Source organism: Globicephala melas, chromosome 2 (genome assembly GCF_963455315.2).
Source record: "Globicephala melas chromosome 2, mGloMel1.2, whole genome shotgun sequence".
NCBI classification, from domain to species: domain Eukaryota; kingdom Metazoa; phylum Chordata; class Mammalia; order Artiodactyla; family Delphinidae; genus Globicephala; species Globicephala melas.
In genome coordinates this window covers 48,977,873-49,004,322 of record NC_083315.2, presented here as the reverse complement: position 1 = coordinate 49,004,322, position 26,450 = coordinate 48,977,873, and the positions used below count along the sequence as shown (strand labels likewise).

The 26,450-nt window shown below is 43.7% G+C and overlaps 1 protein-coding gene across 2 annotated transcripts in view; it reads left to right on the top strand.

The window, feature by feature from the left end:
- The window catches only part of IGF1R (insulin like growth factor 1 receptor), a 307,950-nt gene that overhangs the window by 228,096 nt on the left and 53,404 nt on the right, over positions 1–26,450 (top strand). For both annotated transcript variants that reach the window (XM_060293894.2, XM_030873151.2), the window contains 3 exons: positions 13,123–13,435; positions 17,190–17,338; positions 20,066–20,210. In XM_060293894.2, the coding sequence (XP_060149877.1) occupies positions 13,123–13,435; positions 17,190–17,338; positions 20,066–20,210 (607 nt within the window). The remainder of the gene's footprint in view (positions 1–13,122; positions 13,436–17,189; positions 17,339–20,065; positions 20,211–26,450) is intronic.

Here is a 26,450-nt window from a genome sequence, read left to right as displayed (position 1 = left end):
GGAAAAGAATAATGTGGCATTCTAGCATAGCATATACTCTGAAATATATGTTTACAAGTCCAAAAGTGTGCCATCAGGAAGTAACAAGATCAAAGGAAAAACAACCAGAGAGGCTGGAGGGTAATAAATCACTCGAAGGTTGTGATCTGTAGTGGTTGCTATTCATGCTCCTTGGGTAGATTTAATTACAGAAGGAGGTGGGGGAGGGCTGGGCAGGCATTTTTCTCTCTAGTCACCTAAAAAAATTTTGCAAGGCACAATGCTATGTTTAAAAAGCATAGACATCTTTAAGGGCTCAAACAAATTTAAATATATGGTCAAAACTTAAGCTCCCAAGAAGAAAATGGACCAAAGACATTAAGAGACAGTTCATTCAAGAGGTACTGCAATGGCAGGGAAATGGCAGCCGGGGGGCGGGAATCCAGGTGACCCAAGGGACCCAACTTTACTAGCAGCCACAGAACTGAGATGAGATACCTATTTCCCCTTCTGACATTAAGAAAGAAAGAAAAAAATGCGATCGGGGCCATTTTCTCCTCTTTTTACGAAGGTGTACCCCGATAGAGGCTGTAGCAAAGAAAGTACTATGGTCTCCAGAAGCTTTTTTTTTTAAAGAGGTTTCTGAAGGGGCTTTGCAAAATTGTGAGGTCATTGGCCAGGTGTGTATCCTCCCAAGGAGGCAGCTTTGGAGGAGTTTGTTCAACACTTATGAAGAGGCTGCACCACAGTTCATCTCCGTGTACAGGTGTGCATGTACAAATCTAGATTCCGCACATACTGTAAAAATCCGCCACTGTAGAGAGCTCATTCTTTTATCACTGTCTCCTGGTAAATGGTTCTGTTGTTTTCGACAAAATTTTATCCGTAACATTGCTGGTTTCTAAATAATAGTTTCCCTGCGAGTGGCTGCCTTCATTTGATTCATTTAAATTATGTTATGTTGACATAAATATTTATGTATGTGGAAAGGGGCTTTTTGCATGTGTTGTTGAAGCATTGCACCTTTTGGACTAACAATATCTACCAAAATAAATAGGCAGAAGGGAAGTGTGTAGCCACAGCCATATAGCATGGAGCTCCTCACGGCCGTGTGTGGTATACTGGCAGACTATCAGTAGCAATGATACTGGTCAACACCAGCAAGGCGTGTAATTGCCCAGAAATGGGCCCTAACACCGGTTTTAAGAGATGCAGCCAAAACCACAAAGCTGGAGGCCTCTCCCTCTGAGCTTGGTCTCCACTTGGACGAAACAGCCCCCAATTTGTCCCTACGGGACACAGTCCTGCCTTGTTTGGAAATCAGCAAAGTTTAGGAGCCCACAATACCTCTCATAACTCTGTGTACAGTAACAGAGAGTGGAAATAGGGCTGTGAGCATGAACAAGCAGACAAGTTATAAATATAGAATACTCTCTCAATTCCTCTTCAGTTAGTCATGAAGGGACAGTGTGAGTTTTATAAACTTATAAGGAATATACAAACAGTTCCAAATTTAAAATAACTTGGAGTAATTTTTAAGTGTGTGAAAAGAATATTTTTTCCACCCTGTCCATTTAAGCATCTTTGACAGCCAGTAGTAAGTGATTGCTGTCCTTATGTGCTCATGCCCAGTGGTCACAGAACTGGGGAAGAGTTTCAGAAGAATCATCCATTGTGCGGTGATGTCTCTCTTCTTCTTTTTTGAGAAAGACTCAAAAAAAGGTGAAGGAGGGGATGTGAGTTTTGTGTGAGAGACACTCTGTGTGCTCCTACGTGGAGAAGCGAGCACAGCTCCCAGAGCAGGGGTAGGTCCTGCCTGGACACCTAGAGTGCCCCCCACCCTCTTTCTTTGATTTTCCTCCCATTAGAAGTCTGTATTTCTAAAAATTTTGTATAGGCTTTGAATATGAGATTAAAAGAAAGAAACTCATTGATTTTAAAGTACATTAGGGTGGTTTGATTTTCTAAAAAGAATATTCTGTTTTATAAACATAAAAGGAGTGGGAAGTCAAGTCCTCCCTCCCCTCTTAATATCTGACTTTATTCCTTTCCTTTTCCCTCACCCCCATCTACGGAGGCCCTTCTGTGATGCAGCATCAACTTCATTTGCCAGGCCTTTCTATAGAGCTTAAGATCATTAGAATATTTCATACTCCATCAGGCATAGCAGGTAGGAGGGTCACCGACTTGGGGAACCTTCCTCCACAGACTAGGTGGCTTTTCCTCTTTTTGCCTAGTACCAGAGGATGACACAATTTAGTCAGTTTGACGGGTTCAAGGCTTTCTTCCTTTAAAATAAATCCAGACCGTGAATAGATTTGGGAGTCCAAATGGGCCTTTGCATCAACTTCTGACTGATGTGCCTGTGATTTTGTCACTACACGTGAATAGAAGGACTTCAGGGCTAATGTGGCCACTTGTGGAACATGAAAGTCTAAATTTATGGAAGAAAATACAGGGGAATGAAGTACTGACACATGCCACAACATGGATGAACCTTGAAAACGTTATGCCAAGTGAAAGAAGCCAGGTATAAAGGGGCACGTTGTGTATGATTCGATTTGTATGAAGTGTCCAGAAGAGGCAAATCTGTAGAGACAGAAAGTAGATTACTGATTGCCTGGGGCTGAGAGGGGAAGGGGCGTGAGGGAAGTGGCTAATGGGTAAACAGTTTCTCTTTGGGGTGATGTTCGCACAACTTGGTGAATATGTTAAAAGCCTTCAATTTGTACACTTTAAATGGGTGAAATTGTGTATGAGTTATATCTCAGTAAAGCTGCTATAAAAATTGTGAAGGAAGAAAAAAATCACAACACCCACAGTAGCCAAAACCAGCAGCTTAGCCAAAGGAAGTTTCCCGGACTGCCCTCTGCTTTTCACTTCGTTTTTGGTGTTAATTGTAATCCTGCATTGAGTCTTTGCATTGATGGCTGCTCTTTCTTTACTCTTACTAATTAGCTATTGACGTTTTAATTTAATAATGGTGTCCTGTATAACTTTCCTCCTGGTTTCCTAGGTGCCTTTTCTCTTTTTCTTCTGTTTTCTCAATAGTCTGCCCAGCACTGCTTATTAGATCCTGGAGACTTCAGTGACCCAATGGGTACTTTCTGTAGGCGATCATTTCTTTTGCTCATTAATGAAATCTTCACAGATGCCTTTAGTAGCCAGTATGAAACGTTTTCCCAAACGTCGTAGCTTATGTCGTGCACCTTGTATACAAGTCAGTAGGGATCTACTTGGAACTTGGCTATTTCTGTGAGCCTAGATTATATTTGTTTATGTGCCGAACCAAGGGGAAGGCACAGAACTGTTTTTTCTTCTCCTTCATGACCAAGGTTGCAGTCTTGCTGAGACATAGGAATTGGTGAAGAGAATGAACTCTGGTTTATCTAATCTCATGAGTAAGACTTGTTTGGGTGAAAAGGGTTCTGTGGGTCATTGAGTCTCCCTGGGTCTGGCTGTTCTGGCTCCTGATAGCACAGTCACTTATATATAGTTGCCTTTGCCCCACAGAATGCACCCTAAGTGTCTTTCACGACACGAGCTGCTGCTTCACTATTGCAACTAAGCGGTGACCGTTGCTGATAAACTCGACAGGGCCCAGCGTTGCTGGAAGAATGTCCTTGAGGGTTCGGTTTGCTGTAACTCAATAAATAAAGAAAGTTTAGTGGGCACATGCGATCTCCTTAATATCACCTTGACGCTTTACCCTTTTCAAGAGCATGTTTTGTGAGTTTTGTCCTTCCTCCAGACTAAGTGGTTCACCTCAGAGAGAAGAAAAGGATGTTATTTTTTCCTGATGGATGCAGGCTTACAGAGAAAAGTGGCATGAGAAGAACTCCCTAGCCCTTTGCTTTTGGGCAGCAGAGCCTGGCTAAAACATCATGCCACCATGGAGCAGAGCAGGGGAAGAGCCTGTGACCCAGTCAGATAGAGCTGGGTTTGAAGCCCAGGTTTATAGCTTAACAGTTATTCACTTGAACAATTAATAGCCCTGGACAGTTACTAAATCTCTGTGCCTCCATGTAGGCATCTACAAATGAGGATAATGATACTGACCCCATATAATTGTTAACATTAAGTTAAACAATAGGTATAAGATTGAGTCCTGTATTTAGACTCAAATTGCATTCAAGGAGAGACTCCAGCAGTTATTGTGAAAGGAGGACAGGAATGTTAGGTGATTAGAAGGTCTGAATGAGCTAGCTCAGTGTGACAGTGGGAGTTATCTCGAAGGTCATACAGAGAGCCCCTGAGTGTGCTGCCTTGGTCATGGAAGACCGCCACTGGTCTCAGTGTCCTCGTATTCCACACTGTGGAGACTGCTTCTGCAGTGTTAGGGTAGATTGGGGACAGGTAGGGAGCAGTGATGTTCATATATGTTGCATGAGCTGTGGCTTGAGTATTGCCTTCAGAAGGAGGCAGGGATCACCGTCTTGGAATTTTGAGTCTGAGCAGTTGGAAGTCTGACATGTGCAAGAAACCATCCACCTCCCCTGAGTATCAGACACCTGAACGAGGCCAGGGGAGAGCACCATTCTGGGTGGGGGTAAGGAGGAACTTGGTCAAGATGGGTGCCATGCGGCAGTAGCACTTTCTCTAAGAGAAAGAGCTCCCTTCAGCATTGCTTTAAGGCTTACCTAGGTTTTTGAAGAGCAGCACCTCAGACAGGCATGGGATGATGACCTCTTAACTTCCTTTCAACTCTGAGGATCCAGGGTTCGACGAAAGGCAGAACATGGCTGCAGAAGTCCTGGTTGCATTTGAACCGGGGCAGATCTAAGGGCCCTGGGAGCTTCTTGCAAGAGGGTCTCTGCTCCTGCAAGTTCTGAAGTGTCTCTGCCACCCCACAGCCCCTCGAAAGAATGTGAAGGTTGGAGAAGACAGGTGATGGGAGGCGAGTGATGCGGAGGGAAAGTATGTCACTCTTGCCCCCTCTCCGTACCCAGTATTGCAGAAAGTCCATCTGCTGACACATTCTTGTGTCAGGACCCTTCCTCTTAGGAAGGAAGCTGACTCAAAACTGAGTCTTGGAAACACCTTCAAAGATCACAAGGAGGAACTCGTCCGTACACTCTAGTCTTGGGAGAAAATGAGCGCTTTCAGGCTCACTACATTAATAGGTTCAGGAACCGTGGCCCCCCTTTTGCTAACCAGCCTCTCCAGGCTCACCGAGAGCTCTGTTCTGGGACCTTTCTGTGTGCCCCAGGTGCCTTCCCCAAACTCTGTTGCTGGCGCTAACCCTTTCTGCTTCAAACAGAGAAACTGAAGTATCTTCAGGTTCTAACCATTACATTGTCTCTTAGTCTGGCCACTACTGTGGTATTAATAGAATGTTTTCTCCTACACAGGAGGTGGTTTCTTTTGACTTTGAAAAGAGAAATGTTGTTGCAGATGCAACTTTCCTTTCTGAATGTTTAAGACACCAGGGTTACCACTAAATTCAACTTAATGGCTATAGTTTTCCAGGCAGAAGCCAGTTGAAGTTGTTGGAAACTCCACCTGGGATTTCTAGGCAGTGGTCCTCTGGAGTTTTACAGTAGCAGTTTCTCAAGATGTCAAGAAACTTGAAAGATTCTTCTTGTCTCCTTTTTGAGAAAATTGTGCTTTACTCATTATATATATGTACGTTTTATAAATGTATATACACATTCATACGTATGTGTGTGAGTGGAGCTCACACACAGTTGTGCCAGGTTTATTTTCGATTTATTTCATGGGTCTAAGCATTTTCGTGTAAGCTTGCTTTTCCATCCTAGCTGACGTATTTAGAGAACTACAGAATAATACACTGGGGTGAAATGTAGCTTCTCCCTGAGCCTGAGAAGCCTTGCTGCTCCTCACCTGTCTGCCCCTTTGATGGGTGTCTCCGCTTGGAGTGATGGGTCGGGAGGAATGTGTGTGCATGAGGTCAAAAGGCAGGAGAGAGCGAAGATTATTTCACAGGATGAAAGGCCATGGGCTCCCTGGCCTGAGGTGGGTTTTCCCTGACCTCTCTGCAGTCCATCATGGCTCCTGGAGATGGGATACCCTTTCTGTCCAACTGGAACATCCAACCAAGGTGGTTCACCCACCTTCTTTGCAGAAAGGACCAGCGTGGAGCTCCAAAAGCAGCAGGGCCTGCAGGCTTCAGAAGCAGCCCTGAAGGCGAGGGTCTCTTTCAGCACTGGTTTGATTTGATGATCAAAGAGAAAGCAGTGGGGCCCAACCTCCTCTTTAAGTCCTTGCTCTGATGTTTGTGTGGCTTATAAGAAGAATTCCATAAATATATTATTATCATTACTTAAACCTGAACTTTGTCAAGGAGGGTGGCAGAGAGGGGTAGCAACGTGGGACCCAGAATTCATAGGTGAATATATGGAAATCCACTTGTGTGGGTTATTTTAAAAGAGTGGAGGTATATGAAAGGAGCAGGGACTCTAGTGGGTGCTGCGGGGCCCCCATGGGTGGCGGTAGCCTGGGGATTCTGTCCTGGGTCCTGTTGGCACTCCTCAGATGTCCCTCCCACCCGGACTCCTCTGCATCTGTCTGCTGACCGCGCCCCATGATGTTACCTCCATGCAGCCGCATGCCAGGCATTTCCATCTGGACGTGTGCAGAAAACAGCACATCCCGAACAGAACCAATCTCTCTCTACCCCTGCTGGGGGGGGGGGGGAACGTAATTCGCCACATTAATCTGCCTGCTTTTCCCCATCTGTGCTGCTGCCCCCTTAGTCTGGGCCGCTGTCGGTGCTCGCAGAGATGGCGACCGTGGCCCTGCGGGTCATCGTTCCATTCTCTTTTCCACTTAGCAGCCAGAGCGAGCCTTCTAAAATGCATATCTACTCATGTGACTCCCTGTTTAAAATCCTCAGACAGCATCTCTTTTCTCTTAAGAATGTGCCAAACTCCTATCTTGTGGCTCTCTGCCTCCGTCTACCCATCTTTCCTCCCAATCTCCCCCACCCACCCAGGTCCCAAAGCCTGGGTCCTGCAGTCATGCTGAGTCTGGTTCTCTGACCCTCGCTCCCCATCAGCCCTGCCATCACCCCCATGCACCTGCTAGCTCCTACTGGCCTTTCAAGCCGGGTTCTGGTGCTCCCTTCCCCTGGGAAGCCCTCCTTACTGGCCCTTTGCTTGCCCCTCACATTCCCACTGCTCGTCCTCAGGGGCTGGGCTGTCTCACCTGCTGAGCCTGCAGAACTGGGCCTAGGACCTGGCTGATGTATTTAATAGTCAAAGGAGCCTTTCTCATCCTTAGCTGTGGCTCAGTGCTCTCTGGAGGAGAATGCCGACAGCTTTGGGTAGATTTCTGGCTGTGCTTGGGGGGTGGGGGGCTGCTGTGAGTTCAGTTGACCCAGCTGGGGTTTCCCTCCCCTCTCCTCCCCCACACCCCACAGTGTCTGATGGAATCAGTTTCTCTCCTGGCTGGGCAAGAAAACCACAAAATCTCTCTGGACCACATGTCTCTCTGATGTACTTGGGAAGTCAAAGTGTGCTTTCCTGGAGTTAGCAGCAGTTCACCTTAATGCATAGTGATGCCTGTCTCTTAGGAAAGTCACCCTCTTTTTATATGGAACAGTGGTGTGTCCCTTAGGGTACCCGGAAATACCTGAGAGGACCCTATACCAGTCTGTATTTTGATTCAGAAACTTGACCTTATTTCAACATCCATGAACTGGTTCTATCCTTTAGAAATTATTTGGGATGTGTAAAATACATAGCTAGTGGGAAGCAGCCGCATAGCACAGGGAGGTCAGCTTGGTGCTTTGTGACCACCTAGAGGGGTGGGGGGGGGAGGGAGACTCAAGAGGGTGGAGATATGGGGATATATGTATACGTATAGCTGATTCACTTTGTTATACAGCAGAAACTAACACAACAATGTAAAGCAATTGTACTCCAATAAAGATGTTTAAAAATAAAAAAGAAATTATTTGGTATAGAATGTTTGTGTTTTTTGAAGTTGTATGGCTAAGTGGCCCCTTTTCCATTTTTGTTCCCTGTGAAGAGGATGAGTTCTCCATCTTCTCTTCCAAAATATGCTTTTAAAAATAGTTTCTCTGAGGTAAAGATTGTTAAAGGGCTTATTGGCAAGTACAGAAAGAAAGGTTTTTAAAATCCCTAGAAAGAATTTAATAAATATAAGGACTCAGGGAAGGAGGAAGAGAGTTAAAGGTTGATGTATGTGACTTTTTTTGCTGTCCCCCAAAATGAAGAAAATGAGCTTTTAAATGCAGTGCCTCATTTTTATGGGATTGTGACCCTGAACGAATCCTTTTAGTGTAGATGTGGGACCTGTGTTAGCTTTTCCAACAGTTTACATAGGCGCTTGTTATTGTTGGTCATTGTAAAAATTCCAATGAATAGAAAGATCTCATGGGCAAAATCAATTTGCTTTCCCCGCTGTGTATTTGTTAATTTATAGCACCTTCCATTTTCCTTTTATTTTTAAAAAGTAGAAATGCCTTTCATCATGCTAGGTGTGCTCCTTATTCATGGAAGCCAGGGAAGAAGTTCCCTTCCTTTCTCCCTTAGCTCTGTAATTGGAAATTTGGTAACTGTACTAAATTTTAAGTTTTGGCTCTCGTGTGAAGCAGCCATCCGTCTGCTGGCGAGACACACTGCCCGGGGCTTTTCAAGAAATCCCTTAATAGTCCTGAACACTAATAATATTTATATACATTGAGATGAGGCAAAATTTACAGCGGGCTTCTGGGGCTGGCTCCAGGACTCTCTAATCCTGAACTTCCACCGGCTCCCCTGCCTCCCTCCCAGAGTCCTCTCAGGTGGTGCTGCAGCCAGGGGAACACTGGCTTCCATCCCTGGGGTTTGTCCTCCAGCAAATAGTCACCTTTCTCTCCCTCTCCCTATCACACCCCTTTTTTTATTCCCCAAAAGCATTTGATACATGTTTGTGTACAGTTGCATCATGTGATGTAGAAGATTTGTGATCTTGATTTGTGATCCCTTTAAGAGGAATTGTTCCATCTTTAAAGAATAGGATTTTACCTAATTTAAGCTTAACTGAAATTCCTTCTGAAGTAGCTCCCATTACTGAAACAAAACCCTAATTCCCTAGCCTGTGTGCTGCTTGTTGCAAGAACTGACTGACGGTGCAATTCTAGTAATGCACCTCGGGAGGGGGCGGTGGGGGGGGGCGGTTTGCAATGGACCACTGCCCAGAGATGCTGTTTCAGTGGAATGGGGAATGGAATGCAAAACATATCTACAGATACTTTGTCAGGTTTTTTTTTTTTTTTTCTTTCTACTGGAAATGCCCAACATTTATGTTTGAATCTAAGCAAGTGCACAGGGGCATTTTTCTATTCTTTTAAATGCTCTTAGTTTTTAATACTACATTAATAGCTTTTTAATATTGATGTCTGCTACTCGTCATTTTATATAGCATTTTATTTAAATTGTAAGCAAGGAAAGAAGGGTTTTACAAGTAAATATTGTCCCCGGTTAGTCTCTGATGATGATCGTAAGATTCTTAATTTTCCTTCCTCCAAACACAAAGCCTGGTGGTGGCTGATGGCTGATGAGCAGCTCCGGGGACTTCAGTGCTCTGAATGGGGTGTGTGCTCAATCGGCAGGTTTGTGCTGTGACACCGTGAGCATGGTTTCTACAGCTAGTTTCACTTTAACTATGTGAACCTCACAGATGTATTATATAACATGAACTTTGTAGGGACAGCATAACATTTCTCCTCTGGCTTCATCCCTCTTCTTTTAGCTCTGCCCCCTCTGGTCATCATAACCCTCTGTGTTGCTGCCAGATGACCTTTCAAATATGAAAATTAGACCACATCACTCTCCTGCCCAAAAGCTTTGTGGTGCCCATTATCCACCAAAGAGCCTAAACCCCTCAGACAGGCCTACAATGCTTCTTTGAGCTGCCCCCCTCCTCTCTCCCAGCATCAACTGTTACGGGACCCCTGCCATCTTCACGAGCACCCAGTTCTCCCACCACAGAAACTCAGTTGCTTTTACACATATTTACATGTGATTTCATCTGTGTTATTCTTATCCTCCTCAGCTTTCAGCTTTCAGTTCCAGCCTCCACGCCTCTGTGAAGCCTTCCCGGGAACCCAGGTGCCCTGGGCAGGCTGTATACCACTACACACTCCTGTTCTTACCTGGTGTATTGTCCATCTCTTAAGAACAGGGCCTGGCACACAGGTGCAGTGCACATTCAATAAATAGTTGCTAAGTGGATGAGTAAATGAAGGATAGGCGGACTTAAGTTCTCTTGTTTTTAGTTTAAAAACTTGAACTTAAGGGTTTGCAATTTTATTGCTTCTTTAGATCTTGGACATTGAAGTTACTTCTGTAATGGATATATTTGAACTTAAATAGTCATTTAATCTATGTGATTATTAGATTAAGTGTGAGATTTGAGAGTAAAGTGTGTGTGGTGTGTGCGTGCATTTACTGCAAATACACTAAGCTTGTACATTCAAATTGGTGTTATCAACTTCAGGATGATCCCCTTGGTAGACTGTATATGTATCCCAACATTTTAGGAGCTCCTCCAACAATGTACCTTTTTGGCGTGACTAGAGATCTTTACTCCTTGTAATCTGTTGGGTAGATTAGTTTGTGGAAACAGACAGAAGTCATTGAGAGGCAGTTCTGGTAAACAAAAATGACATAGACCAACAGGAACAGTCTTCTTCTTTGCTTATATTATAGTTGGCTCTGAAGACACTTAGTTGGGATTCATTCAGTTGCATCTAACGAATAGCAGGTGCTTAAACAAGACACAAGTTTATTTCTTATTCATGTAAAGAAATCTAGAGGTAAGCAGTCCAGGGTTAGCCTACTGGCTACACAGTCATGAAGGACCAAGTTCCTTTTATCATGCTCCACTGTTCTTTTTTTTTTTTTTTTTAATAGATTTTAATGAGTTGTTTTATTTATTTATTTATTTATGGCTGCTTTGGGTCTTCATTGCTACGTGCAGGCTTTCTCTAGTTGCGGCAAGTGGGGGCTACTCTTTGTTGTGGTGCGTGGGCTTCTCATTGTGGTGGCTTCTCTTGTTGCAGAGCATGGGCTCTAGGCGCATGGGCTTCAGTAGTTGTGGTACGTGGGCTCAGTCGTTGTGGCTCGCGGGCTCAGTAGTTGTGGCGCACGGGCTTAGTTGCTCCACGGCATGTGGGATCTTCCTGGACCAGGGCTCGAACCCGCGTCCCCTGCATTGGCAGGCAGATTCTTAACCACTGCACCACCAGGGAAGACCCTCCACTGTTCTTTATGTGTCACCTCATGGCCCAAGATGGCTGCTTGAGCTTCAGGCATTACACCTGCATTCCAGCCAGCAATGAGGAGGAAAGATGTACCCCCTCTGCTTTAAGGACTCTTCTGGGAAGTTCCACCCCAAAAGTTTTCTAGCGTCTCACTGCCTAGAACTTAGGTCACTTCTAGCTACAAGAGAGGCTGGGAGATATAATATGTAACTGGGTGGCAAATGCCCAATTAAAAATCAAGGTTTTATTACCAAAATAGGTAAGAATAAATAATGGAAGGCCACCTATTTGTCTCAGCCAAAAATGATGATCAGATAAGAAACTTGCAAAATTATTTTAAGCCTGACAGTATCATGAGAATTTGTCTGTTTCTTCTGAGGTGATAGTATTCATTTGAATGTCCAGGTTCTGATACCTGTTTTTAAATGCACCTCTTGGCAGTAAAATAAGGTACTCCTCTATGCAGCTAGTGGATGTGTAAATTGGTACCAACTTCCCAGAGGACAGTTTGACCCAGCAAGGCTAACTCTGGAAATTGATTCTACTGAAATAATTAAGAATTCTCATGAAGATTGAGTGCTCATTGTACTAATAAAATGTTGGCAATAAATGAAATGTCTAATAGTAGGAGACTGATTATAACTTACGATGCACTGTGTTATGGCATGCAACGCAGCTGTTAAATTATTGTCGAATTCACAGTATGTTATGCCAAAAAATGCTTTCAAAATGACTTGATCCTTTTTTATAGATATTTATATGTGCATGCACATGCGTAGGAAATGATCTGGGAGGGTCTCCATGGAGGTACTGATAAGATGACATTGTGATCAAGCGGACTAGATATTCTATGTATTTTCTTATCTATGATCTCTGATTTTTACATCTTTTTTTATTATAAAGAAAATAATAGAATCTTCACTAAATAATGCATGTCAGAGTCAATAATATACATATTTAAATAATTTTCTGTTGTTTTCCAACTCAAGGAAAAAGTAGGAAGCATATAATGCAAACCAGATTTCATATTTTGTTGACTTACACTTTACTGGCTAGTAAGGCGAACAGCCCCTAGAGTGTGATCCTTACAGCATTGTTATGGAAATAAATGCCAGCTCATCTATTTGGGACAAAAACTGTGGATCTCTTGTTTTTGGACACTGCTTTCACTTAACTTTAGCATAGAGGGAGTCAGGGTAGATAGTTTATAATATCCTATGGTCCTCTGGGATCGAGACACTGCCCACCCACCCACTTTCTTATATTTGAGAATTACCATCAGACATGGGGACTTCTCTGTGATATATTAGGTTGAGATATCATTGCTTATTTGGGGTAAGACCTTTGATATGATACAGGCATGCACAAACTTTTATAAAGCTATTTTGTCAGCCTGAATGGTATCATCTTTAGCATATCCTAGTTTAACCATTTCAAAAATAAATGAGCATTTCTGCACACTAAGGCTTTTCAAGATATTTCAATACGGAACATATGCAAAAATGCAGATTAAGTAGCACATATAATGCCTTCTAAGGTAATAATAAACTGTATTGTCCACATAGGGCTTCCACGGTGTCACGCATGCCACAGGTAACCTTTCAAGATGGGTATTATTACCCCATTCTGTAGATGAGAAGAGAGGATCAAGGTCAAAGATGGTAAGGACTCCTCCAAGACCAAACATAGTCAAGTAGGAGAGGCTAGATATTAAACCCTGCTCACCTGACTCCAAACGCAGAGTATTTGCTCCCTGCCTTAATGAAATTCTCAATACGTAATACTGTTGATTCACGTCCAATGCCCAGTGACGTTCCATTTGGGGATCGCGTTGTGGTTGATGGGTTGGATTGTGCCAGGTGGAGCGATCTGGCTCTCAGCCAGCCTCACACCCTGCCTGTCACCCACAGTGTGCCCGAGCACGTGCGGGAAGCGGGCGTGCACGGAGAACCACGAGTGCTGCCACCCCGAGTGCCTGGGCAGCTGCAGCGCGCCCGACAACGACACGGCCTGCGTGGCCTGCCGCCACTACTACTATGCCGGTGTCTGTGTGCCCAGCTGCCCGCCCAACACCTACCGCTTCGAGGGCTGGCGTTGTGTGGACCGTGACTTCTGCGCCAACATCCCCAACGCTGAGAGCAGCGATTCCGAGGGCTTCGTGATCCACGACGGCGAGTGCATGCAGGAGTGCCCGTCGGGCTTCATCCGCAACGGCAGCCAGAGGTCAGTGTTGGGGCCCGGGGGGCAGAAAGGTTGATGCTGCCAGTGGCTCCATCCGGGTGGGACCCTGGGGAGGTTAAGGGAGGGGGGCCACCGCAGAGGGCTGGTATAACTTCAGTTTATGATGACTGTAAGAGCAATGGGGAGTCTTTTTGGTTTGAAAGCCTACTGCCTGGCCGTTTGGAATTAAGTACCTGATTTGTGGGCTCAGGTCCCCGGAGGTCACTGACCCCCTGTGCACATGCAGGGCTGCCACCCTCAGCAGCAGGCCGGTGGGGGAGACTGTAGGTTGAGGTTTTCTCACCCTCGATGCTACTCAACACTAGACCAGTGAAGGCTTTGGGAGTGCGGGAAGGAAGACACGGCCAGCCCACCAGCATCCTTAAGGCAGTGAGCAGGCCTCAAAGTCTCTTAGCACTGTCTCCTGTCCTGCCTGAACTAGCTGCCACTAAGAGCAAGCAGTTTGTTCCATCAGCACCTCCTACACACACACGAACCCTTCACCGTCCCTCAGTTTTCTCTGTCTCTCTCATTTTGCTTCCTGAACATTGAGACTTCTCTTGGGAAGCAAAGAAGTTCCTTACGGCAAACAGCATCCCTCTCGTGCATGCCAACTGGACTTCTGTGAATTGGTTTTAAGTTTTTGAAAAAGCAATGCCAGAATTGTTACAAAATACAGGACTATAACCCTGGAAGCAAGAGAAGACTAGAGATTTGCGGATGCTGTTTCCTCCTCTGGAGCAGAGCAGAGAACTCTTAGGAGAGAGTAATTCTGTTGTAATGGACTAAATGCCTACTTCGTGATTAGCACCAGAGGATCCTTACGTTTCGAGGTTCTTCAAAATAAAACTATTCTACAAATATAAAATACCATTGGAAAAGGAAACATTCATTTTGAGTATAACGTGTAACTTCCCTTCTGTTTGCTGCCTTCTGTTTCTGCAAACCTCATCAAGCAAGTCTTGGTAAAGGGGAATCTGTTTCTGGTGTAATATTTGGAGATGTTGCTCCTTCCATAGGCTTAACTTCAAATCAAAGGTAAAGCTCACATTATTTCATAAAATGAAGTGTAGAGCTTTCTACCTGTCATCATTTCTGTAACGGTTATTATAGTAAAAGTTACTTTAAATACTTTAAAATGGTAAATGTGCCAGGGATGCCAGTGAACTGGAGAGTATACATATTCCACCCAAAATAAGTATGCCACATTTTACTCACATTTTATTGGCAGCCCTAGAACTTAAAAAGGCTTTGCCAGTACCCTGGGCAGTGCCTGGAACCCAGTTAAGGCTCAGCCACAGTTCCTCCCCAGGGGTGGGGGCCAAGATGAGGCAGCTGGTGCATGGCCTTGGGTCATAACTTCTTTGCCTTTCGGGTGTGTTTCCTGTGGTGTCTGGAGGCATTCAGTCATCTGCAGCTGCCAGAGTAGCGGGCAAAGTGGGATGTGCTGTGTACTGTGACAGTTTCTTCTACTGTAATTCATTTTTCAAAGAATTGAGCTGTTATTTTTCCTACCAGTGCTTACAGTCTGTTCAAAGCTACAGATCTCCCTTTTACACTTTAAAATAAAATGCCGTCAAGAACTAATAAATCCCCCTCTCAGCCTTTAAGGGCTATTTGACCCTTACTTTAAAATATTTATTTTTTAATACTGTGTATACCAGAATGGATTTGAGGACGCTTAAACTATCAACATGTAATCAGAGCACTTTCTTAGAAAAACATTTTTTTTTAAGTGCTGGATGATTGCTAGACATTTTAAGAAAGGTGTTTGGTTCAGAAATTGCTATTTGAATAAAATGTCAGGGGGAACTAAACATACACTTAACCTGCAACCCAGAAGTTACACTCCTGAACATTTACCACAGAGAAATGAAAACTTAGGTTCCCACAAAAACAGGTACACAGTTATTTGTAGCAGCTTCATTTGTAACAGCCAAAAACTGGAAACAGCACAGATGCTCCACAATAGGTAAACGGCTAAGCAAACCGTGATCCATCACACCATGGAATATCAATCAACAATATAAAGAAACAAACCATTCAAACACACACAGCATGGATGGATCTCAAGGACATTATGCTGTGTGAAAAAAGCCAGTCTCACAAGGTCACACACCATATGATTGCATTTATATAACATTCTCAAAATAACAACATAATAGAGATGGAGAATAGATCAGTGGTTGCCGTGAGTTAGAAGTGTGGGGGCAGGGTGACTGTACGGGTAGCACAAGGGAGATGTTTGTGGTGATGGGCTAGCTGGTTATGGTGATTACACAGGTGATAAGATGACATGTAAGTATATGCAGGCATTGTACCTGTGTTAGTTTCCTGGTGTTGATATTGCTTTATCATTATGTAAGATGCAACCATTGGGGGAACCAGGTGAAGGGTACGCAGAACCTTTCTGTACTATTTTTGCAACTTTCTGTGTGTCTGTAATTATTTCAAAATAAAAAGTGTTTAAAAAGGGAGGTGGGGCATTATCTGGTTTGTAGGTAAATTAGAAGCAATAAAAGACCAACAAAGAGTACTGAAGAAAAGCTGCTACCTACTCTAGAAGTGAGCATGTTGAGTGTGATGTTAGAGAAGGGAGAAACCTCCGTTGCTATGGTTGGCCCAGTTCCTTTGGAAACCTTGCCTCCTGTTCTCCCAATATGAAATAAGAAAACAGTAGGAAAATTTTATTTATCTATAAGCTTTTAAACAAAACCCTTCATCTTTGCCTTAAATATGCAGTAAGGTTCGGGGTAGGGGTACTTAATGCTAAGAGCTATAACTTACACTGTTTCCTTGACTGTTTTTCACTTCATGAAGTTTGAACGATCATTCAAGAACCATCATGTAAATATAGTGGCTCTCCAATTCACCGTCCTATTACACACACATCCCATAATGTTGTATCATTTATTTGTTTGGAAATTGACCGAACTTTCTGTGGTTCAGCAGCTGGATTAGTGTTTTGTCCACTGTTTCCTAAATAAGGGTAGGTAAGCAGGAAAAGTGCCAGCGTCACTCACTGGTCCCTGACTGTTGGTGGTTTGTGGCATGTTCAAGATTGCATGTGAAATAGGAGCTTATTACAAAGTAATGGAAGTTCCTTGTTTTTATTGTGTATGCAGCGAAAACAACGCTTGGATCAATTTACAAGTTTCTGCCAAACACTGTCAAGAAATTATTTCAGTTGTGCTTTAGCAAGAAAATAATGGATCTGTGCTATAGCACATGCCTTTTGGAATCCCTCATTGGACTTTGCTGGACCGCTGGCTGCAGGAGTTAGATTCCCGTTAGTGGCAGAGACTCTGCCGTCCCTTTGCTGTCCCTGTCCACTCTCCCCGTGGCTCCTCCAGGGTGTGCCAGCAGGGGCCACAACATCAGAGAACAGTTCTGTTCTTCTTGGGAACCCCAGGTGCTTTCTTTCTGCAAAGCTGTTTCTCCCACATGGGACCAGCTGGCTCACCAGTCCCAGCCTATGATACACACATGCCTCAAGGGTGTATCATGTGTTTTGTCTGGAAACAGGCAGCATGCTTTTCCTTTGTAGGCAGTTTCTCCTTTTGGTTGCAATTTGAGTGGTTTATCCTGGGTAGGCTTGGGGATAAGAAACAGTGTGACCACTTGAATGCTTCCACCAGTTGCTTTTTGTAATGTGGACTGTAAAGACACCTAGAATAAAAGCATATCTTTATGATTTTTTTTAATGCAAGAAGACAGACTCAGCTCTCTGTGTTTTGGGTTGGTTTATTTTCAACAGCATGTACTGCATCCCTTGCGAAGGCCCTTGTCCCAAAGTGTGTGAGGAAGAGAAAAAGACAAAGACCATTGATTCTGTCACTTCTGCTCAGATGCTCCAAGGATGCACCATCTTCAAGGGCAATCTACTCATTAATATCCGACGCGGCAGTAAGTATTCCATCTCCCTGGAAGAGAGGGCCAGATCTCTTGGTTTTCTTTTGTTGATGCTTTTCCTACTCATCCATGACTCACAACTAAAATATGGGCCTAGAAAAACAACATGGTGCGTAAGCCTCATGCTCAATGCCCCTCCTTTGAGTTTCCCTTAAAGATAAAAAACAGATTGAAAGGCCGTCTGATTTTCAGCCATTGGCACAGCATTTGTTTCTTCAGAGGGTCATCCCTCATCTTTCTTAAGTCACATCTTACGCAGGATACACACATCCCAACACGTACAAACCCCAGAAGAGACCGATGGATCAAAGGTGTGACTCAGCAGTCTCCAGCCGGAGCCAAGTCCACAGAGCTTTAAGTCCAGAGTCTTGGTTACTTGGATATATTGAAGATACTGAGCAAGGGAAGAGTTTAATGATATCATTTTAAAATTTTATTCAGTCCAAAAGTGGCCAATCTCCAAATTTATTTCTGAGAACCAAAAGAGATAAAAGTATATGTATGTCATCATGCATTTAAAGCTTCGATCTCACCCTCTACAGGATCCCCATTATTTGCAGTAGATGGCTGGCGTTCCTGGTAATTGCATTTGTGTGAAGCATTTCCTGTTGACTTATTTGGTGATACTTTCAGTTCTGATCTGTAATTGACAAGGGCTTCTAGTAACGGTGCCTTAAGTTCTCCACCACTGGAACCACTTGGTGAAGGTACTGATAATTTTGTAAGCTAGGAGAAATATAAGAAGGAGTTGAGGCTGAAAGGAATTTTTTTCTAAATCCTTTTGTGAAGAAGTTTTTTTCTTTTTTTTTATAGTCTGAGGGGCAAAAATGTCCTATTTATTCTGCACATTTACTTTTCCTTAATACTATTTGTACAATACGTGAGCTCTATTCTTACGGTTTAGAGATGGCAGCAACAAGTTTTCTGCTTAGTTCTTTTGAATTTTTGGATAGCCCTTGATTTTCACAACACCTTTCACTCCTCTACAACAGAGATAACTTTGTTTCCACACAGCTAGAATTTTCTTGCTTTCATGGTATTCTGCAGTTTTATTCTTTTTGCACTTACTAGATTTCTTAATTTTTAAAAAAGTTTTCCTCATTCCCTAGAACATATCCTTTAAATGGCTAACCCTTCTTTTTTTCTTATATTCCTATCCTCAAGATAAAAATTTAATCCACGAATTAAATCCATGGAGAAGTATAATTTGAGAAGGCAATGGTACATATTTGTGCATGATGATGAAATGTGTCTTCCAGTTTATAGCCATCACAGGAAATTGGTTAGACATCTCATTGGAAAGGTCCTTCCTCAGCCTTACTAGAAGGCATGAGTCCTGCCCCGCATTTATTTATTTATTTATTTTTAAAATAAATCTTTCAGATTTTGACCGTGAGGATTTTTTTAAATTTTATTTTAATTTTATTTATTTATTGGCTGCGTTGGGTCTTTGTTGTGGTGCGCAGGCTTTTCTCATTGCAGTGGCTTCTCTTGTTGTGGAGTGTGGGCTCTAGGCACATGGGCTTCAGTAGTCATGGCACACAGCCTCAGTAGTTGTGGCTCACGGGCTCTAGAGTGCAGGCTCAGTAGTTGTGGTGCACGGGCTTAGTTGCTCTGTGGCACGTGGGATCTTCCCGGACCAGGGCTTGAATCCATGTCCCCTGCATTGGCAGGTGGATTCTTAACCACTGCACCACCAGGGAAGTCCCCCACCCCACATTTAAAATTCATGATCTTTTCCTTGAAACATCAACTGCAGGCAACCGCTAGTCTTTACAACTTGAATTTCTCCTTCATTTCTCTTGGAAAACCATCAAGCTGTCCATAAATGTAGGGTGTTACCCTGGAGGACAGTACACTTATTCTTTGAAGTTTATCAATTGAAAGCAAAAGAGAACCTTTTCTTAAGTAAGCCTTCACAAATCATACACAGTAAAATTCTGTTAGTTGAACCACACCCAATTCATTATAGTATGTGTTATAATTTTGGCATAAGTTGAAGTTTATGTTTTTTATTTACTATGAGAAAAAAATAGGCTACAAAATTAAAGGAAATACAGTTTATACATCTTGTCATTTTTACACATCTATTAGCAACGATGTTCCCAACTATTTTATATGTGTGAGAGTTATCAATGTGCATTGTAGAAAACGTAGAAGCATAGAAATGAATTTTTTAAAATTACCTGCCGATAACCATTGTTAACGTTTTGGTGCATTTTCTTCCAGTCTTAGTAAGATGGAAGCTTTAAATATAGATCCCTGTATCTTAGGAACTAGAAATGTGGCAAAGGCAGTTCCTAATGAGACCGAGGAAATGTTGTTTATTTAGTCATGCCCTTGTACTTTGGAGGCAGCACTGTCTGTTGACAGAGCATATTAAAGAAGTTCCCTAGATGTGCCCGCATTTGCTAATTGGCAGTCTGGTGTTTATGATATTACATTCTGTTAATCAGCCTGGGAGCTGCAGTACCCAGCCTTCTAGAAACTCCCCTCCCCTGGCCTTGGGGGCCCCATCCCAGGCGAGGGTGTTGAAAGCCAAGCTTAGGGAAACGCACTTTTGATAAGGGACAAGGGTCCTGTGAAGCCCGAGCACCTCAGTGGCACCATGAAAACAAGACCTGCACTGAATTGCTCTCCACACGCGTTTGCGAGAAACCAAGTGTGTCCGCCCCGCTCACGCTTAGTGAATGCTCAGTAACACGACCCCCCTTACCGTAGACAACATCGCTTCGGAACTGGAGAACTTCATGGGACTCATTGAGGTCGTGACGGGCTACGTGAAGATCCGCCACTCCCATGCCTTGGTCTCCTTGTCCTTCCTGAAGAACCTTCGCCAGATCCTAGGAGAGGAGCAACTAGAGGGGTAAGTGCTCCAAATTTCACAAGCTGACATTCTCCCACCACAGAGTAAGCAGCCTGCATTTTAAAGTTCTGTGTTTCTAAGGGAAGAGCCCTTTCTCATTAAAAAGAAGAAGTGAAAATGACAGCAGTGCGGGCGCCCTGAGTGAGGACCCACCTGCTCACATGGGGTCTCGTGTAGTCACAATTCTCCGTCCTCAGGACTGGGTTGTGACCCATCCAGGGTTACGTGTCTGACTGTGGCCAGCAAAGCAGCAGATGGGGCTGCAGTAGGGGCTGTTTCTGCCAAAAGCACTGGGAGTGGGTCTGAAGTGCTTACCTCTCCATGAAATCATCATTTATGGGTCCCTTATCTGCCTCAGGGTGCTGTAGTCCACTACGTAAAAGCCATTCCATCTTTTCAGATGTATTAGAACATCAGAGATTTGGAGGCATGTGAACAGTTCATTTTGTTACAAAGAAATCTTGATTCACAGAATTGTTTCTATTGATCAGCTTGTAGGATTTGTGCTACTCATAGAATCTTTGCCTTCTGCAGAGACGTGCTTTGTGATAAGGGTTTTAAACTAGCCGGAGGCCTTTCACCAGAGGAGGAATAAAAGCGGGTGCTTCCTGCACGCGCAATTTCTCTCCAGCACTTAGCCCAGGTGTTCCTTTGCGTACGTGCTTCTCTTCACCGACCCGCCCCCCCTTTAAATACAGCTCTTGCCTGGCTTTAAGCTAATGCTTTGAAATAAAAGGAGACATCCATTAATGAGTTAATTCCTTCTAAAGAGAATTTGGGGAAATAATTTAGGAAAGCAAGAGGTGGGAAGGTCATGAGAAAGGTTGTCCTTGCTGATTTATGTGCCCCGACTGGATAAAGTTACCGCATAAGGGTTTCCTTACAGCCTTCCTGCTTTTTCTCAGACTCACTCTTGGTCAGTCTTAAATTCTTAAAATTCCATCATCTGATATAGCTAAAGAGAGAGGGCAGCTCTTCATTCCATCCTTGAAAAGCACACTGTCCTCCCTGCTGGGAACACTGATTCTTTAGAAAAATGTCTTTCTTTTGGCAAATCCAAGGAGGCTGCCACTGTGCCCAGCCCAAGTGTCCCAGGTCACCGACATGGCAAACCAAGGCTCTGCCAATCTGAGGTGATGGTGTTACTGTTGGTTGTATTAAATTTTAAAGTGAATTTTAGCACAGTTCTTTTATTTTTTTTCCTCCAAGTAGGTTTGTGTTTCTGGAAACCCTGGTGTTGGTAAGCACTTTTGCTTTGGCGTATTGATACCTGCAAGTTTTCCTGCTGCTTGAGGATACACATTCTTTTTTTTTTTTCCCAGGCTGAGCAAGTGATATACATAGAGGGGAAAGCTAACAGGAGAGTTTAATTCATTTTTATTAGGAATTATTACATGATGTGATTACCTTTCAGTTGCGTGTTAACTAAAAGTATTAGGCACTTGAGTGTAGCTGAAAATTAAAGTGTGATTTTTTTTTTTTTTTTTTTACTTTTTTTTTTTGCGTTATGCGGGCCTCTCACTGTTGTGGCCTCTCCCATTGCGGAGCACAGGCTCCGGACGCGCAGGCCCAGCGGCCACAGCTCACGGGCCCAGCCGCTCCGCGGCATGTGGGATCGTCCCAAACCGGGGCACGAACCCGTGTCCCCTGCATCGGCAGGCGGACTCCCAACCACTGCGCCACCAGGGAAGCCCAAAGTGTGATTTTTATTTGCAAGAATATTTATGATGTATTTCTCATTACCTGAATCATGTGTAAAACCCAAAGTCCCAGTGGGGTCTTCTTATAGATGTATGTCATTGCTTAGGTGTTTGGGCCACTTCCAAGCTCAGCTAAGCTTCAGGCCCCTGCCCTGCTGATAGTACTTTAGATGTCAGGGAAGGGCAATGGTGAACCTGCTGCTGGTTAGTAGCCCTTGTAGCTCTGAGGATTCTGGGCTTCTAGCCTTGGATTCCTGCCTGCCATTGTTTGGAGGCTCTCTCTTTAGATAGAGCTTGAGAACCTTGCCTCTCTTGATGGGAGCTGTGTTCTCTGAGCTGCCTTCCTCACCCATGACCAAAAATGTATGGGTCATCCTTGCTTGTGATGAAGACCCCTACTGGCTTTGTATCAGGTGTGACCAGTAGCAACAACTCAATTCTGTATTTCTCAGATTTAGGAAGAGGGTTAGGTGCAGCCCCTTTGCCTACTCCCCTCATTCCTGTAAGAAGGGAAGAGTCACACAGATACAGAGAACAAACTAGTGATTACCAGTGGGGAGAGGGAAGGAGGGAGGGGCAATTTAGGAGTAGGGGATTAAGAGGTACAAACTATTACATATAAAATAAATAAGCTACAAGGATATATTGTACAACACAGGGAACATAGCTGATATTTTATAACTATAAATGGAATATAACCTTTAAAAATTGTGAATCATTATGTGTACACATGAAACTTATATAATATTGTACGTCAACTATACTTCAATAAAAATAAATAAATTTTTTAAAAGAATGCAAAATGAGCTATAAAAAGAGACAGTCTTCTGCTCAAACCTGAAAAAAAAAGAAAAAAAAGGGAAGAGTCAGAGGGAGGAAGAGAAGAAAGGTAGATGATAAATAGGTAAATGCCAGCAGTGCCGAGCAGAACTTGCAGAGTGCTACAGGGAAAGAAAAGACACATGCCATGGGCATGAAAAAGAGTCAGGTATCTGATTAAGAAGATCAGACAGGGGACTTCCCTGGCAGTCCAGTGGTTAAGACTTTGCCTTCCAACGCAGGGGGCGCGGCTTCGATCCCTTGTCGGGGAGCCAAGATCCCACATGCCTCCTGGCCAAGAAACCAAAACATAAAACAGAAGCAATATTGTAACAGATTCAATAAAGACTTTAAAAATGGTCCACATCAAAAAACATTAAAAAAGAAAAAAACAAAAACAAAAGAAGAAGAAGATCAGACAGGCTTCTGAGAAGAGGTGGCTTTGTGATGGGCCTTGGAGGGTTTCCAGAAACAGCAAAAAGCAGAGGGTAAAGAAAGGCATTTCAGGACAGGCGGCAGCAGCAAAGGCAACGAGTTGGGGCATCCTGGGACCTGTTTGGCAAATAATACTGGAGAGGTAGGTGGTATGAGAATTATGTAAGCTGTTATGCACCCAGGTATGGAGGTTATAATTTGGATAGGCAGTGGAACCTTTTCAGGGCTTTTGAGTTACCAGAGTGTCAGTAGAACATTTCACTTGAGTGTGCTTTTGGTGTAAGCCAAGATGACTTTTACCCCACGGGTTCCCACACTTTGCTATACATTAGAATCATCTGGGGGCTTTTAAGAAATCCTGATGCCCAAGTTGCACTCTGTCCCAATTCAATCAAAATGTTTGGGGGTGGGATCCAAGCACCATTGCTTTTCAAAAGATTCCCAGGTAATTTCAATGTGCAGCAAAGATTGGAAACCACTATTTTACCCCTTTATTCCTTCTCAGAAGCATATTCCCAAAGCCCTTTGATTTTTTTGCCTAAATATTTTCGTCACACTGTTCCTTAAAGTATGATTTTTCTTGTACCTCTCATAACCAATGAGAATATAAGTAAGTGCTTCCATTTGGTTCAGTGGGAAGAAAGTTTTGTAGCCTTTTGTTTTGATGGAGAACAGACAAATTTGTAGTACAGAGATCCTTTGTATGTGTTACCCTTAGCTTTCCAAACTGGAACTGAGACCCATCTCCAAATGTCTCCTGAGTAGCCCAGACCACGCAGTCAAGTCCAGAGTATGAAATTCAAGAACGTTACCTGGAGTAGACCTCTTAGTCCTCACTCACAGTGAGCTGATTCTGGAATTTGATGTCCAGGCTGGTGACAGACATAGGCAAAATCACATCGGAACAGACAGCAGGGCTGCTGGTCTCTGGAGAAAGGGGCCGGACAACATAGGCAGTCTTCAGTTTGTCCAGAAGAATTCGGATGGCCAAGGCTTCTTTGAGGACATTACTCTGTGTAAGGTGATGTGTTTCTGGAGTAATAACCTTAGACATTAAGAAGATCAAGGTTGGGCTTCCCTGGTGGTACAGTGGTTGAGAGTCCACCTGCCGATGCACGGGACACGGCTTCGTGTCCCGGTCTGGGAAGATCCCACATGCCGTGGAGCGGCTAGGCCCGTGAGCCATGGCTGCTGAGCCTGCGCGTCTGGAGCCTGTGCTCTGCAACGGGAGAGGCCACAATAGTGAGAGGCCCGCGTACCACAAAAAAAAAAAAAAAAAGATCAAGGTTGTGCTATTTTGGAAAGAAATGGATTTTGGAATACACATGTACAAGATTCCTATGAAATGGCTAATTTTTAAGCCCTTGAATAAGAAAGAGAATATTTCTGTTCTCTGAAAAAATTCCCTTATTTGAACAACCGTATTTTGTGATACATCAGATAAATGAATTAAAATTTCACATTTGTTGGTGTCACCAAGGATTGTTGCCCTGAAAAGAATAAGAGTAGATGGAGGTGGTGGGTTATAAGAATTGGAATTCTTGGATGCAGTTAGGCATCTCTGCTCATGTTCCCACCACTTGACTTTGCAACACTTTGTGCTTTATTCTGCCTTCTTGCAACTCTAAGATTAGGTTGCAACATGGCTATACTTTAACACTTCTTCCAGACTTCCAAAAAATATACACTCAGACATGTGACTCAGCAGTTCCAGGCTCTACCCCGGTATCTCCCCAAGAGAAATGAAAACATGTCCACACGAGACTTGTATGTGATTGCTCATAGCAGTGTTATTCATGATACCAACCCCCCCCACCACCAAAATACCCCACTGGAAACAATCCAAATGTCCATCAGCAGATAAATGGATAAATAAAATGTGGCACAATTACTGCCCAACAATAATGTAACAACATGAGTGAACCTCAAAAACATTAGGCTAAGTGAAAAAAGCCAGACACAAAAGGCTATACATTTTGTGATTCCATTAATATGTGCTTTGTAGAAAAGGCAAAACTATGGAGGCAGAAAGCAGATCAGTGAAGAGCTGGGGATGGAATTGGAGCTTGACCACCATCGGGAATGAAGAACTTCGGCGTGACGGAAATGTTCTGAAAATGCAGCGTGGTGATGGTTAGACACCTGTGTGAATTTACTGAAGCTTCTGGAACTGTACACTTATAATGAGTGAATTTTTTGGGTAGATAAGTTATACCTCAGTAAAGCTGTTTTTAAAACCCTCAAAGAGGAAACGTTTTCAGAGTATCTGTTTGGTGCCTAGTGCCACTTGAATATAAATTCCCACCCTTGCTGAACCTCCGAGGCTGGTGTAAATATTGAACTTTGGGGGAGACTGGATGTGGTATAAAGCAATCCGTTGCAGACAGGTTGGAGGCAGCATATGTGAAAAGACCAAATCCTGCATCAGTTGCAGATGGCTCGACTGCTAGAGACAAGCCCCCCATGTGCTGGGTTCTGATGCCACTGAGGGACCGCCCAAAAGAGGCCATAGTTTTTTCTCTGAGAAATGAAAGGGACTAATGATTTTTTTTTTTTTCCAATTTGTCAGCAAAGTTTGGAAAGGGGGGAATGTCCCTTCCTGCCCCCATGTTCTGGAGACCCCACCCTCAGCCCCATCTGTCCCAGGTGGGGAGAAACCAAAGAAATACCTTGCCTAGAGTTATTGCTTAGTGAGAGTGGAGATGACGCTCCACCCCGATCTTTGGATTCCCACGTGCAGTGGTCCGAGCCCTGGACCCGGGGCTGTCTTCTAAGTACCACTTGAATCCTCAGCACTTTGCCTTCCTTTGCTTCCCCATCCTTCCTGCCCTTCATTCGAGCAGGCGGGGAGCTGGTGGTGTTGACAACTCAGAAGTAGGACAACCCTGAGATTGGAGCCATAAATAAAACAGTTAGGTGTATAGTATGTGCTGGGCGTTTAGAATATTGATGCAGATAATATATAGATGTCCTCAAGGAGATAACCTCCCACATTGGTCTACATTTTGGCAGATGGGGCCCACCCAAGCATAGAAACAAACATTTTTTGCAACCTTGAAGAGAGCTGGGGCCAGGATACCAATATAGATAAAACCCAGGCACCACGGAGCCTGTGTAAGGGACAGAAGAATAAACAGATAATTTTTTTAAATATGTTTTGAATGTAAAGGCAGCAGCCTAGAAACAATTAGGAAATCACATTTACAGAATAATTGACTTAAACAGGCATTTCCTTTAGGGAACAATAAAATCTAAGTGTGTATATGTGTGTGTTGAAGATATGCAG